The 13,549-nt window shown below is 37.1% G+C and overlaps 1 protein-coding gene across 1 annotated transcript in view; it reads left to right on the top strand.

The window, feature by feature from the left end:
- The window catches only part of SATB1 (SATB homeobox 1), a 70,927-nt gene that overhangs the window by 36,842 nt on the left and 20,536 nt on the right, over positions 1-13,549 (top strand). Inside the window, exon 8 of the mRNA XM_062567829.1 lies at positions 7,732-7,887. Coding sequence (XP_062423813.1) covers positions 7,732-7,887 — 156 coding nt within the window. The remainder of the gene's footprint in view (positions 1-7,731; positions 7,888-13,549) is intronic.

Genomic DNA, 13,549 nt, shown 5'->3' with positions numbered 1-13,549 from the left:
CCAGTTTAGGGTGTATGAAAAATATAGGTGTGAGCCATAGGAATGCATAGGATTTCCACAATGTGCTGTTGTGAATGAAACATTCCAGAAATGATATACCTTTCCTGAAATAACCTGCATTGCTGTGGCTTAAGGTTGTAGCTTTGCAAGGACAAAGCAAACTGAGGCACAGATATGTGGGAAACATGCTAAATATATACTATCCAGATGAGCTATGCCAAAAAGAAAGGAAAAAAGCAAGGCTTTGGGATTGTGGGAATTTTGTGGTGATAGGAGCAGTCTTTGACTAGCCAGGCTCAAACATGTGCCTGTGACTATATTCTGTACTCATTTGCAATACTATAAATTCCCACAGATTATTTTTCTAAATTTTCTGCAGCTAATGGGTGTTAAAGACCACAGTAAGAGTAATAAATAACAAAAATGTAGGGAAAGGGAGGACAGAAGATCACTTCTGACCTGCTCTAGTACTTTTCATGAGAAGAGGAATTTTTTTTTTTTGCAGAAGGAACAGGCTGTGCTAATTGTCTAGTTTTGTTATCATTAACTGAGTTTAGTCTGGGAAATCCACTATAGATAGTATTCAAGATAAAGGATGAGAGTCTATTTACATAGTACTGCTTTAGTGAGAAATAGTTAAATACAGATAACTCTATTTAAAATAATATTTGAGTTTGGTTTAATATCTGTCCCTGCTCCCACAGTCCAGGTAATTCAGAGCAAAGGCAAACCCTTCATCCTAACTTATCTCTTTTTGCCAAGGTAATGTCTCAGTCTGTCTCAAGTGGTCTTGGGCAATTTCACAGCTAAAGAACAGAGTTAATTACAGGACTTTTCAGAAGAATGTCAAGTCAGAGGTAGTCCTTGAATTGGTTTCAATTCACACTTTAAACTGTACAAATGCCTTGCAGCCAGAAAGGAAGTGAGTTTTTTACTGACAATACATACTGTAATCCAGATTTGGGGAAGGGATGGATCATTCTGCCACGTTCTTGTGTATATTTACATTTTGTTCTTTTAACGGGAATCAGGGGTACAGTTAACATCATAACATAAAAAGAGACCGTTCAAAGTGCAAAAAGCATACAGTTTTGCTTTGTTTAACAGGAAAACAGGTTAAAACTGAAACCTTATAGGTTAACACTAGAGCTCTATAGAATAAAATGATTTTTCTAGTTGTTATGTTGTTCTCTGTCATGCTACAAAACGTCTACTTTACCTAATGCATGGATTTGTGCAGACCAGCATGTAGAAATCTCTGAGTTGGGTTCTTGCATGACCTTTTCACATATTGCTGGAATGATCCACCTATAAGCACATATAGCACTTGCCACCTGCTACTAAATGTTCTGAGACCTAATTTTCAAAATTAAGATATCCATGTTAGTAACATAAGTACAAAACTTAATGCTAGAAATAATAATTAAATTATTCTAGTAATTGCACTAGCAAATACAATTTTATAAATCATAGCAGAAATAATTTGTAGTCATACTACCACAGAATTATTAACTCTGATACCACCACCAGCTCAAAAATGTCCACATTTTATTAAATATTTTATACTGAGGAAATAAAACTATTAGCATCCTTACAACTACAGAATTTATTCTAAGCAATTATTTGAAGTTTGCTATACAGGAATACAGCATAATGTTTTTCTAGCTTAGCTGTGAACTTTTTGGACAACTACTGAAAGACAGAACAGACCATTTATCCTGACAGCAAAATTTATACAAGAGCCAATGTATTTAATATTAAATCTTTAGACTAATGTAACGTTTGAAACAATTAAACTATGAAACCATGAAAAATGGGAGCTAATATGCCACACATGAAGGTTTATTTTGCAATTGCAAGTTATCAGTTTCGGAAGGATGTGAAAATAAACATCCTGAAAAGGATCTATTTTGCATTTTTGTGTTGCCAACTGGTGGCCAGACAGTAGAGCAGACTTAACCATTTAGTGGCTGGGCTTGCTCTGTGTGAATTATGCATATGGTTACATGCCAAAACAGCAAGCGTGACCTTGGAGGTCTGATAGGATAGTAGGAACACACCAAGTCTAAACTCTGGTGCCTGAGTTAGAGGGAACTATGTTGAATTTATCTCATTTTTACAGCATTCTCAGTAGTTGCTACTTGAACTAATGTGTCTGGATTGTTTCCAGTTCTTTTTTTGAAATCCTTTAAGAAGCTCTTTGTTTCTCATACTTCTCCCTTCTTCCTAACTTAAACAAAAAAGCAATCATTCTTCCTTTCTTTTTTCCTTTCTTTTATTTTTTTAAAATTGAAATCATTAGCCTCTAATGCCTGAGTTATCAGGATACATGTATGGCTCCCAAGCAGGTCAGGCTGCTGCTATCTTCTACACTGGAGGTCTGACTGTGAGGGGACAGCGTGCACAAGAATTTTTCCTTAATGTTCATCTTGCCACTTTCCTGTGACAAAAGCTCTGTGTTAAACTTTTTCCTGGGGTATTCAAGCTTGTAAATATTAGCATCTCGAGTAGCTAGGTACTGCATGGAGACGTAGTTCAACTCCTCCAACCTAGCAGGAAGGGGGGGGGGAATCTTTTTTTGTTGTATTTCTCTTATTCCTGTTGTTTTTTTAGGTTTTTTTATTATTATTATTCAACACCTTTAACTTACCACACAGGTCCTTTCTGAGTATTCCTAAGTCAAGCTCAAGGGATAGGACTAGTATGTGTTGCATGGGAAAGAGAGAGAGTGGGATACTTTAGGCACTGTTAAGTGTCGAGCTGTGTTCAGAGATTGGGTGGTGCCCACTGGGGATCAGAGCCCATTGAATGCTTTGGGATGAAAAAGGGTCCCTTCTCCATAGGAGAAGGGCAAACAAGTCTTAGATTTTCTTTTTCAGAATATTTGGGTTTCAGAATATTTTTAGCCTTTCTGCAGTTAGGAGTGGTTTCTTTTCAGAAGACAAATAAACCATTTTGGCAGAGCTGGAGAATTCCCTCCCCCAACCTCTGTGCCCCAAAGAAAATTCCTGCTAACTCTTTGGGCTCATTTTCATCCTATGTAAAAATAGAGTACATGCAAGTCAAGGGCAGAATATAATCTTAACAAGGCAATGTTTTAAGACGTATCCACAAATCTTGCATGAGTCATTGTTCTGCACACTCAGTTTAAGGAAACCTTCATTTTCATAAATGTAATCTTGGCCTACCTCTGGCTGCAGATAAAATACGGGTCATTCTTAATATCTGTCCCTGCTCCCAAAGTCCAGGTAATTCAGAGCAAAGGCAAACCCTTCATCCTAACTTACCTCTTTCTGCCAAGGTAATGTCTCAGTCTGTCTCAAGTGGTCTTGGGCAATTTCACAGCTAAAGAACAGAGTTAATTACAGGACCTTTCAGAAGAATGTCAAGTTTTCTTGGCCACTAAAGCAGTTTCAGCCTGGGTCCCAGAACCATCATATGATGTTACTCTTGAAAGACTGGTCTTGAGGACAGTGTCTTGCTAGTTTTTCAGACTACTGAATCTCCAATTCAGGGAACTCTGGATATCTCCAGCTCGCCCTAAACATCACTGTGGAGTCCTGGAATTCAAACATACACACGAGTCACACTTAGCCACGAGCAAAATTTGTATTTCTAAGTCTCTCAACAATTTGAGATTTAGGTTGATAGTCTTTGTGCCAAATTACATTTTAATGAAACTCACAATGAACAAAATATTAAATGCAACCCTCTCCCTTTGCAAAAACCACCATGGAGGAGAGTTAATGGAAACACTGACACTTAACTATAACTGCTCTTCCAGGCGCCACTGTAATAATGGAGTAGTAAACCCTGTCCTGATAAAAGCTGTTCTGAAAGCAACAGCATTTATTGTACCTCCTGTGCTATTTGCAGACCAGAACTGAAAAGTAGTTTGTTTTGCCTGGAATGAACTACTTTATGAATTTTAATGTACGATGTAATATTAAAAGCTAAACCAGGATTAAAGAAGATTTTTGTTCCCAAGCTAAAACAGTACTTATGAGAATATGTTATAAGAGATTTTGTTTCAGTTTTGATGGTGAAAAAGTGAGCTTCCGTATTTGTGGAAACTTATTCAGATTGGTTCAACAAACACCTATCCTTTATTTAGGAAAATTGAATAAATCCAGAAGTTCTCATGACTGTGATCAATCTTATTTGATGATGAAATATGTATCTGGGCAGGCCAGCAGGGGAAGGATGTGTTAGTTTTTTTACAGGTATTTTTAAATGACTAAATTGATTGTGATAAGAAGAGGGCCAGACAGATTTTAATTCTTGGTGTGACAAATTTGTAAAGTACTGCTCCCTTATTCAGTTAATATTAAGAAAATGTGATTATTTTCACAAACAGTTTAGCTGATCTATAGTTTCTTTTCAAACCAGAAAATGTAGGTATAAGTGTTGCTGGGGTGAGATGTTGTGTTTAAGTGTGAATGGGATGAGAGATTACGTTTTGTTGTGTTTTTCTTTCCAGAATGATTTTTTTCCACCTTCTCCCAAGTCCTTAAGTTGCATGGGTTTTTGTTTGTTTGTTTTGTTTTGTTTTGTTTTGTTTTTTAGGAGGAGGGTGTTTTTTTCAACATAAATTTGATCAGCCTCTATCTTAAACCCAATTCTAAGAACCCATCTTTAAGAACCTACCTTGAACCCCATTCTATCTATTTTGCACAACAGATTAGATGCTTGCTGTGTACAAATTATGAAACAGTCTTTCATACAGGTATTCACCAAGAGGTTAATTAGCATTATTACATGGTATTCATCAGACCAGAGCAAAGCAATGGCCCATCTAGTCCAGCCATAGTCTATTCCTGGTCTTTAGAAAGAAATTGTTAAGAGGCTGGGGAAGAATTTCTATATGTAAAAATTCTGCTATGTAAATGGGAGAGGGAGAGGGTGTGACTGTAAACAACAACTCTTGATAGTCCCCAAGACAATTAGTTTACAAATTCAAGAATTTCAATCTCCCAAAGCTCTTTGAGCTAGTCTGGTATTTTGATGCAGATGTTTTCTGTTGCTCAGTTCCCTGTTCAGTATCAACAGAAGGCAACAGGAATCTTTCTTTTAACTTAGTGACACAGTAGATGCTGCAAAGTTGAGCTTTGTGTTGTACCTGTAAAAAGATAGATGAGATTTGCCTACCAGAATGGGGATTTTCAGTAGTTCCCCTGATTTAAATGCATATCCATATTAAATCATGCATTGACAAGTGTGGGCAAAGATTCATGATTTAAATCATGTCACCAACATTGTGCAGAAGACTTGTGTTTTAATGACCTGAGTATTCACTCCACAATTCATTTTAGTGGTCTGTGAAGAATTGCTACAACATGGAGCTATTTTTTTGAAACCGAGTAACAATCAAAAAGGCAGCATGCTTATGGAAGAAAAGACATTTTGATCAGGATCACGAAATCAAAGTATTTCTTTCCCATTTCATGTTCTACCAGAGTACCTTCATCTTCTTTTCTGCCCTAAAGGACCTTGAAAGACTGATTACAAGTTAGAAGTACTTCTTTTGGAAGGACTGAATTAACTCTGACAGAGTTCAAATGTATGGTCCAAGAGGATGTGTTGACCTCAAAGCCATCACTTTTTAATTTACTAATTTAGCTTAGCCTAGTTTTTGCATGCAAACAGTGAAAGCTGTCTCCAGTAGTATATACTGCAGTATACTACAGTATATAACATTGCCATTGGTTATCAGTTTTCTTCCAGTGGGTCCTTTTCATTTGTAATTTGCAGATGGTGGTGCTATGTGGTATTCAGGAGATGCACCTGCTCTTGCCCAAGGTTAATTTGCTCAGAATGGAGCATGTATTTTCCCACTCTGCATTTCCCACCTGAAAAGTGGAGGTTCATGGTGCTGTTCCTCATGTTGCCCACTCCAATGCCTCCATGCAGGCATCTCCAATGTTTCTGTTAGCCTAGGCTTGGCCATCACCTACTATGGTATCATATGTAAAATGCCATACTGTACTCTTCCAGTCATTGCCACAAGCTGTAAATTGCTTTTAAATGAAAACAAATCATATGGTATACCACATGCAACATCCTGGTATTTTTCTACATTTCTTGTGTCATTTAGTACTCCTGGTTTTGAACACTGGAAAGTCTAATGCCTACCAGTAGGAGGCAGTTGGAGGAAGCATGTACATATGCTTTGTTCTTGTTGAGGTTTTCCCATTTGCAGCTGAAGGGCATGTGCCAGCATTGCTCCTGTAACACCTAATAGACAAAACGGACTCATTCATGCAGAAGTGGCATGCACTCACAGGTTCTGGACTAGATTATTTTATCTTAAAGGTACCGTAGAGGGTACTACCATAAACTGAGCATGCTGACATTTCGAGGCAAAATTGGGCTGATGGTTTGCCTAAGTGTGACTCTCATCCAAACCCTTTGACTCATACATGAGATCCTATGACATTGAAAGCTCATGCAGAGTGAGATTAACAGATAAATTATCATGTCATCATCGTTTCCCTTTGAACCCTGAGGGGTTTCAAAAAGAACTTAGACTACACATCTAACTTCTAAATGGCTAAGTTAATTCAGCTCTCAACAATTTCAGTATGAATTGGTAAGTTTGAATCAAAATCAAAAAGCTGGACTTTGCATCATCACCTGGCAGAAATCCAGTCTTCCCCTTCATCTGTAGGTCCGCTATTGTCAGGCAATTGCCAGCATAGCTGCTAAAGAAAAATGTTATCCATAACTATGGATACTATTGTAGGGATACTCTGGGAAAATGCTCAAAATACTACTAATTTTCTGTCCCTCTCAAGTGATGCTGCAGAAACTGCACTATAACCTTGATGTGATGCTTCTTGGTGTTGAAACATAGCTTCCATCATTTCCAGAAGCTTTCCAATGAAGGAAAGGGTGATGTTGTCCTGTACATTATGTCTCCACTGATCTATTTTTCCAGTTTTCCTTAACGCTGCAGGTGCAGCAATAATAAAAGTAGTTGTGGAGTAATCATTTTGTCATGTTTTCATGTTTTTGTTTTTTTTTTTAACCAAGACTACAAGAATCAATTTAAAATAAAAGTATATTTGATGTCATTATTTAAAAAAGTAGATTTGATGTAGATAAGCAAAATACAAGACTTAATAGTTTTAATAAAGCCCCATCTTGGTTTTGTGAATGAGTAAATTTAAATATGCATTAGTCTAAATTGTTGCTTTTTTAAGTAGCTTAAAAATTAAACTGCTAACCCAATAGTTAAAGAGAAGGTAAACCTAAAGCGACAACTTTTCTACACTATCATGCATTTGAGTGCTCAGGACATAAAACATGAATCAAGATGCATCTGTACTTTTTATTTCATTTGAGATTCTTTTATGCTGTAGTTATAATTCTCAATTTGTGTGAGGCAGAGGAATCATGTAAAGATTCACAAGTCTGCATAAGGCTATTTGACAGGTTTCCACCTAACTTGTTTTATGATGAAATTCACAATGGTCAGCTAACAATCACTCATATTTCAGCTACACTCACCTGTTACAATATGCTGGATTTTCTTGTTTCCCATTTGCCTGAACTGTGGCTTAACTTATAGTGCTAAAATACAAGACTGTAACTTATAATGTTAAATTTCTGGAATGCTGAAAGAATATCTGAACAGGTTTGAATAAAATAGAAAGGGTGACTACTAGGGAAAGAGAGAGAGAGAAACAACTTTTTCATAATAAAAAATGTCTCATAAAATATTTTTTCTAGGTCAAAACAGCTACTATTGCTACAGAAAGGAATGGAAAAACAGAAAATAATTCCATGAACATTAATGCTTCCATTTATGATGAGATTCAGCAGGAAATGAAGAGAGCTAAAGTATCTCAAGCGCTGTTTGCAAAGGTTGCAGCAACCAAAAGCCAGGTAAAGCTTCCCAGACGCGGCAGCTTCATTGTCATGCATGCTTTCTTTCCCGTCTGTTTTTAATGTATTTCTGTGTGAACTGTAATGACTGGCTGGATTAGCACAGGCCACAACTTAGAGCTCGCTGTTGAGTCCAAAGACCGAGTTGACAAGTAGCTTCTTGAGAGACGGTCTTCCCTCTTCCCCATCGGTGAGATGAGTTTGTTGTATGTTTGCAGGTCTTGCACAGCTTAGAAAGAATCAGTTTCATAAATTCGTAGTTGGTGTGAATGAGGAAAAAGCTGTGTGTGAGCTATAGGTATTGCCACACAATTAATCTCGAGGCGGTGATGTTTTGCAATTGCGTGTGCCTGTAACCAGGAATGCTGAGGGGTTGGGTTTTGTGAAAACAGTTAGTTAGCAATGGAGCTTGGTGAAACGGACCCACTCTTGAGGACGTGTAGTGGAGATGGGACAGATATCTGAGTTGTCTAAACAAGTTACAGTCATCCAAGTTAAACCTGAGAAAATATGTATGATCTTTTAGGGAGTCCAATGACTGCTGGTTACCTGTGCATGTGCACTCATATACATTGCATTTTCAATTTTGAACCTTTTGTCATACAATACTCTCTTTTCTTCAAGTGAAATATTTCTGTCAAATTTTGTGGCAGGAGAGGGAGCTCAGCAAGGAAGATACTCTCTTGTTGGGCATGATTATCCTAAGTTACATGTCTTCTAAGAAAGTTTGGCAAAGTATGTGAAACCATGACCAAAGTGAGAATGTACTCAAACCAGTAAAGGAAAAACATATCAGAAAAATGGGAAAGACTAGACCCGTGGTTGTATCAATACTTGAAAGAAATGTTAAAGGCACCAATGACTACAAGGTTAAATTTTCATGTCTGATTAAATGTTAAGTCCATTTAGTCATTTTTTTCCTTTAGTTTTCTAAAACTACTTCATAGAAAAATTTAGCATCTTCCAGTGAAAGCTGATTCTTGGTCTTTCAGTATCTGTATGCCTTTTTTCTTCTTAATATTATTTAACTTCTGATTTCTACAATGTTCACATTTTGCAGTTTACTCCATTTCTTGTACAGAAAGGATGTTGTCTCTTAAGTTATATACTGTAAGGAACATTTAAAAGGTTATTTTGGAAATGTTATATCAAAATGATTAAACTCAAGCTGTGGACTGTAAAAATTACAGCTTTATAGGCCACATGCCTGCCTACCCTTCAATCACTGTCAAAGTGATAATTTCTACAATAATATGTTTCTTTTATTGTGGGATTCTAAACACCAAGTGCTGTTTAAACATTAAACTGAATTGTTTATGTTAGTGCTGTACTCAGTGTGTCATACATCAGGCCACTACAATCTCCCATGGAATGTAAAAATTCTGTCATGAATCATGGCTTGTATATCGGAAATTACTGTAATTTTGATTGGAAATTACAGGGCTCTTGAAATGTTTCTAATTATGATAGAATGTTACAGCAGCTTCCAACCTGTGTGCTCCTCAGATGTCTTTATTTGCATGTCAAGACTAGGAGTTAGAGAATGGTCCGTTTTCTACACCTTCCTCTTTCCTTTGCAATTCTCAGCAGAGTTAAGGTATGAATCTGATTTATCAGCCCATATGATTTTGATCTGGTTTGATTTGTGTGATAATGTATTTATTGAAGTATATAATCTTAAAATTTTTAGGCAGGACAGCGCTTCCAATGTGGATTTTAGAAGGTGCAGGTAATCAAAGAGAGGCACAAAAGTTTCCAGAGGATGAGGTGCTTTTCTCTTTTTTTCTTTCCTTTTTTCTTTTTGTGTGTGTGTGTGTGAGAGAGAGAGCATTGGTATAAAATTTAGACTCTTATACAAACTATGTTGTGAGTATACAAAACAAAAGAAAACACTCAGTTATCTTCCTTTTCATTGTAGAGATTAGGCCCTTATTCTCAGAGGTTACTTTTCTCCTGAATTTAAGCAATGTAATGTTAATTTATGCAGTAAGCAAGTTTTCAAGACTGATACCTTCCCAAGGACAGAGTAACAGTAAGTAGTTAGCCAAAGTGCCATTTGTAGTAGAAATCTGCTTTGCAGAAATAACCCCAGAGGTAATCTGAAAGCGTTTGGTTTTTTCTATCCATGTAACTGCTAATCAGCCACTCAGTATTTTTTCTTAAGTGTGTAGCAAGCCATGTATGCTATAGGCAATAGCTGTAGTGTAAAAAATTCTACATTGGAGCTTGCCTACAGTACAAAGGAGAACTATTTCTTAGGGAAAAGATCTTTCTCACACACAAAAAAAGGAACTTGTCTTAAAAGTTCTTTAAGAGGCTCTTAAATGGTTCATGAAGAGGTTCATTGCCTTTTCTATTTGGGAATGTTGGTTTCCCACTCAGAAATGGAAATTCTGGGATTATCACTTCCAGTTAAAATGAAGAGTCTGGAGGACATGTAGTAGAAAATGATATATCAGTTAAAATCTTTGTTTCTAAACCTGGCAAAAATTGAACATTCCTATCCTTTTATTTTGGATATAAAAATGTGATTAACTGCTGAATATAAACTATTGGAGTTACAGTATGGAACAGTACGTGATCCAGAGCAGGTCCTCCAGTGCACAAAGGTAGTTATTTGCTAGAGGACTTTTTTTTTTTAAAGAAACTGATTTGTGTCAACATTAGAAAGGGCTTCTAAATAGCCAGCATCTGCAAGGTGGCTGGGCTTGCCTGAGCCAAGGCACTGCAGATAACATTCTGCTGACTAGAGCACTTTGAGCAGAATAGCTATTAAACGATGCGCTACAGAAGTTTCTATTTAGGTAATGCGGAGGTAAAAATTTAGCATGTTCCCTTGTGTTGCATTAGTGCCTTTGATAACAGTTACCTGGTTCGCAGAGGACCATATATGGGCCTGCTGCTTGACAAACTAGATGATAGAGGCTTGGTTCAGCAGAGGTTTTAGTGCAAGGTAAGGCAAGGAAGGAATGACGAAAGCAGGAAGAGATTTCAGTGATATTAGTAAGATCATGCCCTGGCTTAGATGAGTGATAATTTACATATGAGCAGTTTCACAATGCGCTGTGGCAGCGGTTTCCTCAAAAACTGCGTGGTGGCTTTCCCAAAGGAAAGGGTGCTTCTGGTGCATGGGCTTGAATGATTTCAGGAGTTTAGCTACACAGTTCTTTCTGATAGAAAATTCTTTTGCTTTATAAGAACATATGCATTCTATCTGTTTTAAGGATTTCTATATATTTAATGATTTTAAGGACCCTTAAGGATTGTAAGGATCAACATATTGTCTATAAAATGTCTATTAAATCAAAATATGAACTTTATCAGTTACTATGTTTATACATAGGATCTAAGGAAGATGACTAGTTCAAGTTGCTTGAATGCACAATTTCTTTTCTGGGTTTTAGAACCATAATTGGCAAAACCCACCTAATGTCCATATTTAAAATCTTGCATTTTTTATTGAGTTTGGTCTGCCTAATAGGCCTACTTTTATTTTATTAGGCTATTTTGGAAAGAGAGCTTTAGAAAACAGCATAAAGATGAAAGATACCACATGATGGGTGTCTGCTCCCAGATATTTTAGAATTTGGTGGAAGTAGGGCATTATTTACAGTGTTGTTTGCTGAAATTTAATTGGCATACCTGAATAAGTCAAAACAAAAAGAACCCCCACGTACATAGATCTGTGTGGTATACATTACTTTAACAATTTAATCATATTGAGATTTTATTAAATTTCTAACTTGACAGTCTGATTCAAATAATTATGGAAGCACATTCCTAATTTCGTTATTTCAAATAAAAAAAAGTTGATTTGTGTAATGATCATTAAGGCATCATGGTTCAGTAACTATGCATTGGTTACAATGTTTTCATGTGGGAGCCAGGGATGAATTTTTTTCTTGATGGTGACAGATGCTGAAATCTAATATTATTCCCTACAAACAAACAAACAAACAAAAAATCCCAAACCTGAAGGCCCCAAGAGATAAGGCAAGTGTAGACTAGCTGTGTTCCTATATGTTTGCTATATTTTGAGAAGTTATGTTTATATTACTGGATTATCCTGAAAAGCTGTGGCCTGTACATGCTAGTATGAAGTAGGGAAAAAAGAAAAATTTTGCTAAAAATCAGCGTATGATTTTAAACCTTTCTTAAATTTAGGAAATTGCAGTTTGCAAATACTGAAGTAATATCAACTTTTGTACCTCTGAGAGTCCCATTTAAGTCTGTTAGCCAGGATACCTAAATACAATTACTTTATAGTAGAATAAGTAGGTCAAATTGATACTCCTCTGCTGTATCCATCCTGCAGACTGCTGTGTATGTCCAGCTAGGTGTCAAATGCCCTCCCTTCTCACAGAATAAAAATACCTATGACTTGAAGACAGAGGAGGCTGAAGACACTTGGCTGCCAAAGGCGCATGCTTTGATTTTAACTTCAGAATGAAAGTAAGCGAGTACTACCCATACTTCCAGAAACCTCACGTAATTGAAGAGAATTTTGACCCATTATTTCTGAGCTGTGGCACTAGGTTACCTAATTCCCTGTCCTGTTGCCTTTGTCATTCACTTTGGTTAGGCAGTTAATTCTCCTTGAAATTAATAGGTATGCACGCGAAGCACAGAGATAAAATCAGTGGTTGAGCAGACTGTGAGTTCTATTCTAAGCCATTACACGAGTATTTTGTGCAGTGGACTGTTATTAGAAGTGTCCAACTTTTCGCCATTAATTGATCTGAAAACTCAACCTGGAGTTTCCTCTTTCTAAACTCCACATGTGGAGGAGGACTGGGTAGGTAGGAAAAGTGCATCTGACATTTGTGAAGTAGATTGGAAAGAGTTAAATGGGAAGGGAATGCTAAACATTGGCACTAAAATTGCTTTTGGCATGCAAATACCATGCTTTTCCTGACATAAATATTTTCAGAATAGGCCATTAGAGTTCAGGTATATAAAACCCTGCTTTTACTGGAAATTTTAATGTTGTAGTAAACCCCGAGATTTATGGTGAAAAATTGACGTCTGTTATCTCACTTTTATCTTTTTAACCAGCCAGTTTTATAAATGCTATATCTCTGATCTGGCTTTTTCCATCTAGAGACTAAGCTATATACTCTAATAGGAAAGTCATTTTTAAACAGCTTCCCACATTGAACAAGCACGATATTGTGGATCTGGCAAGGAGATGCAACATGCCATTACCGCAGATGTATAATGATCTATTCAAGTATTTTCCAGTGGGGGGAAAGAAAGCTTTTTATCACCAGGAGGAACCCTCTAGTAATAATATGGCTTTACAGGGGGGAGCGGGGGTCCTGACATTTATTTTTCTCCTGGCCGCATCGTGCCTTGCTCTGTGCCTGGCGTGCTGTCCTGGCCCGCCACCGGTCTGGGGGCAAGGAGGGGGCTTGGTCTTGCGTCGGCCACCCCACGTCTACGAAGAATATTCTTTCTTTGTCTTCCTCAGAGCAGCTGAGTCACTTCCTGTTTTTAAATCTTGGCTTAAAAAACCTTTTTTTCCTCTGCAGCTTACAATGGATTCTCTGTGAATTGTGCAGAGATCCTGCATAGAAAGATAGTAGGTAAAAATAAAGCGTTCTCTTAGATCTTTCATTGTTTCGCGGTTCCTCTTAGAAACCTCCTCATCCTCATGGGAAGC

Source organism: Rhea pennata, chromosome 2, assembly GCF_028389875.1.
Source record: "Rhea pennata isolate bPtePen1 chromosome 2, bPtePen1.pri, whole genome shotgun sequence".
Lineage (NCBI taxonomy): Eukaryota > Metazoa > Chordata > Aves > Rheiformes > Rheidae > Rhea > Rhea pennata.
This window is presented reverse-complemented; position numbering and strand designations above follow the sequence as displayed.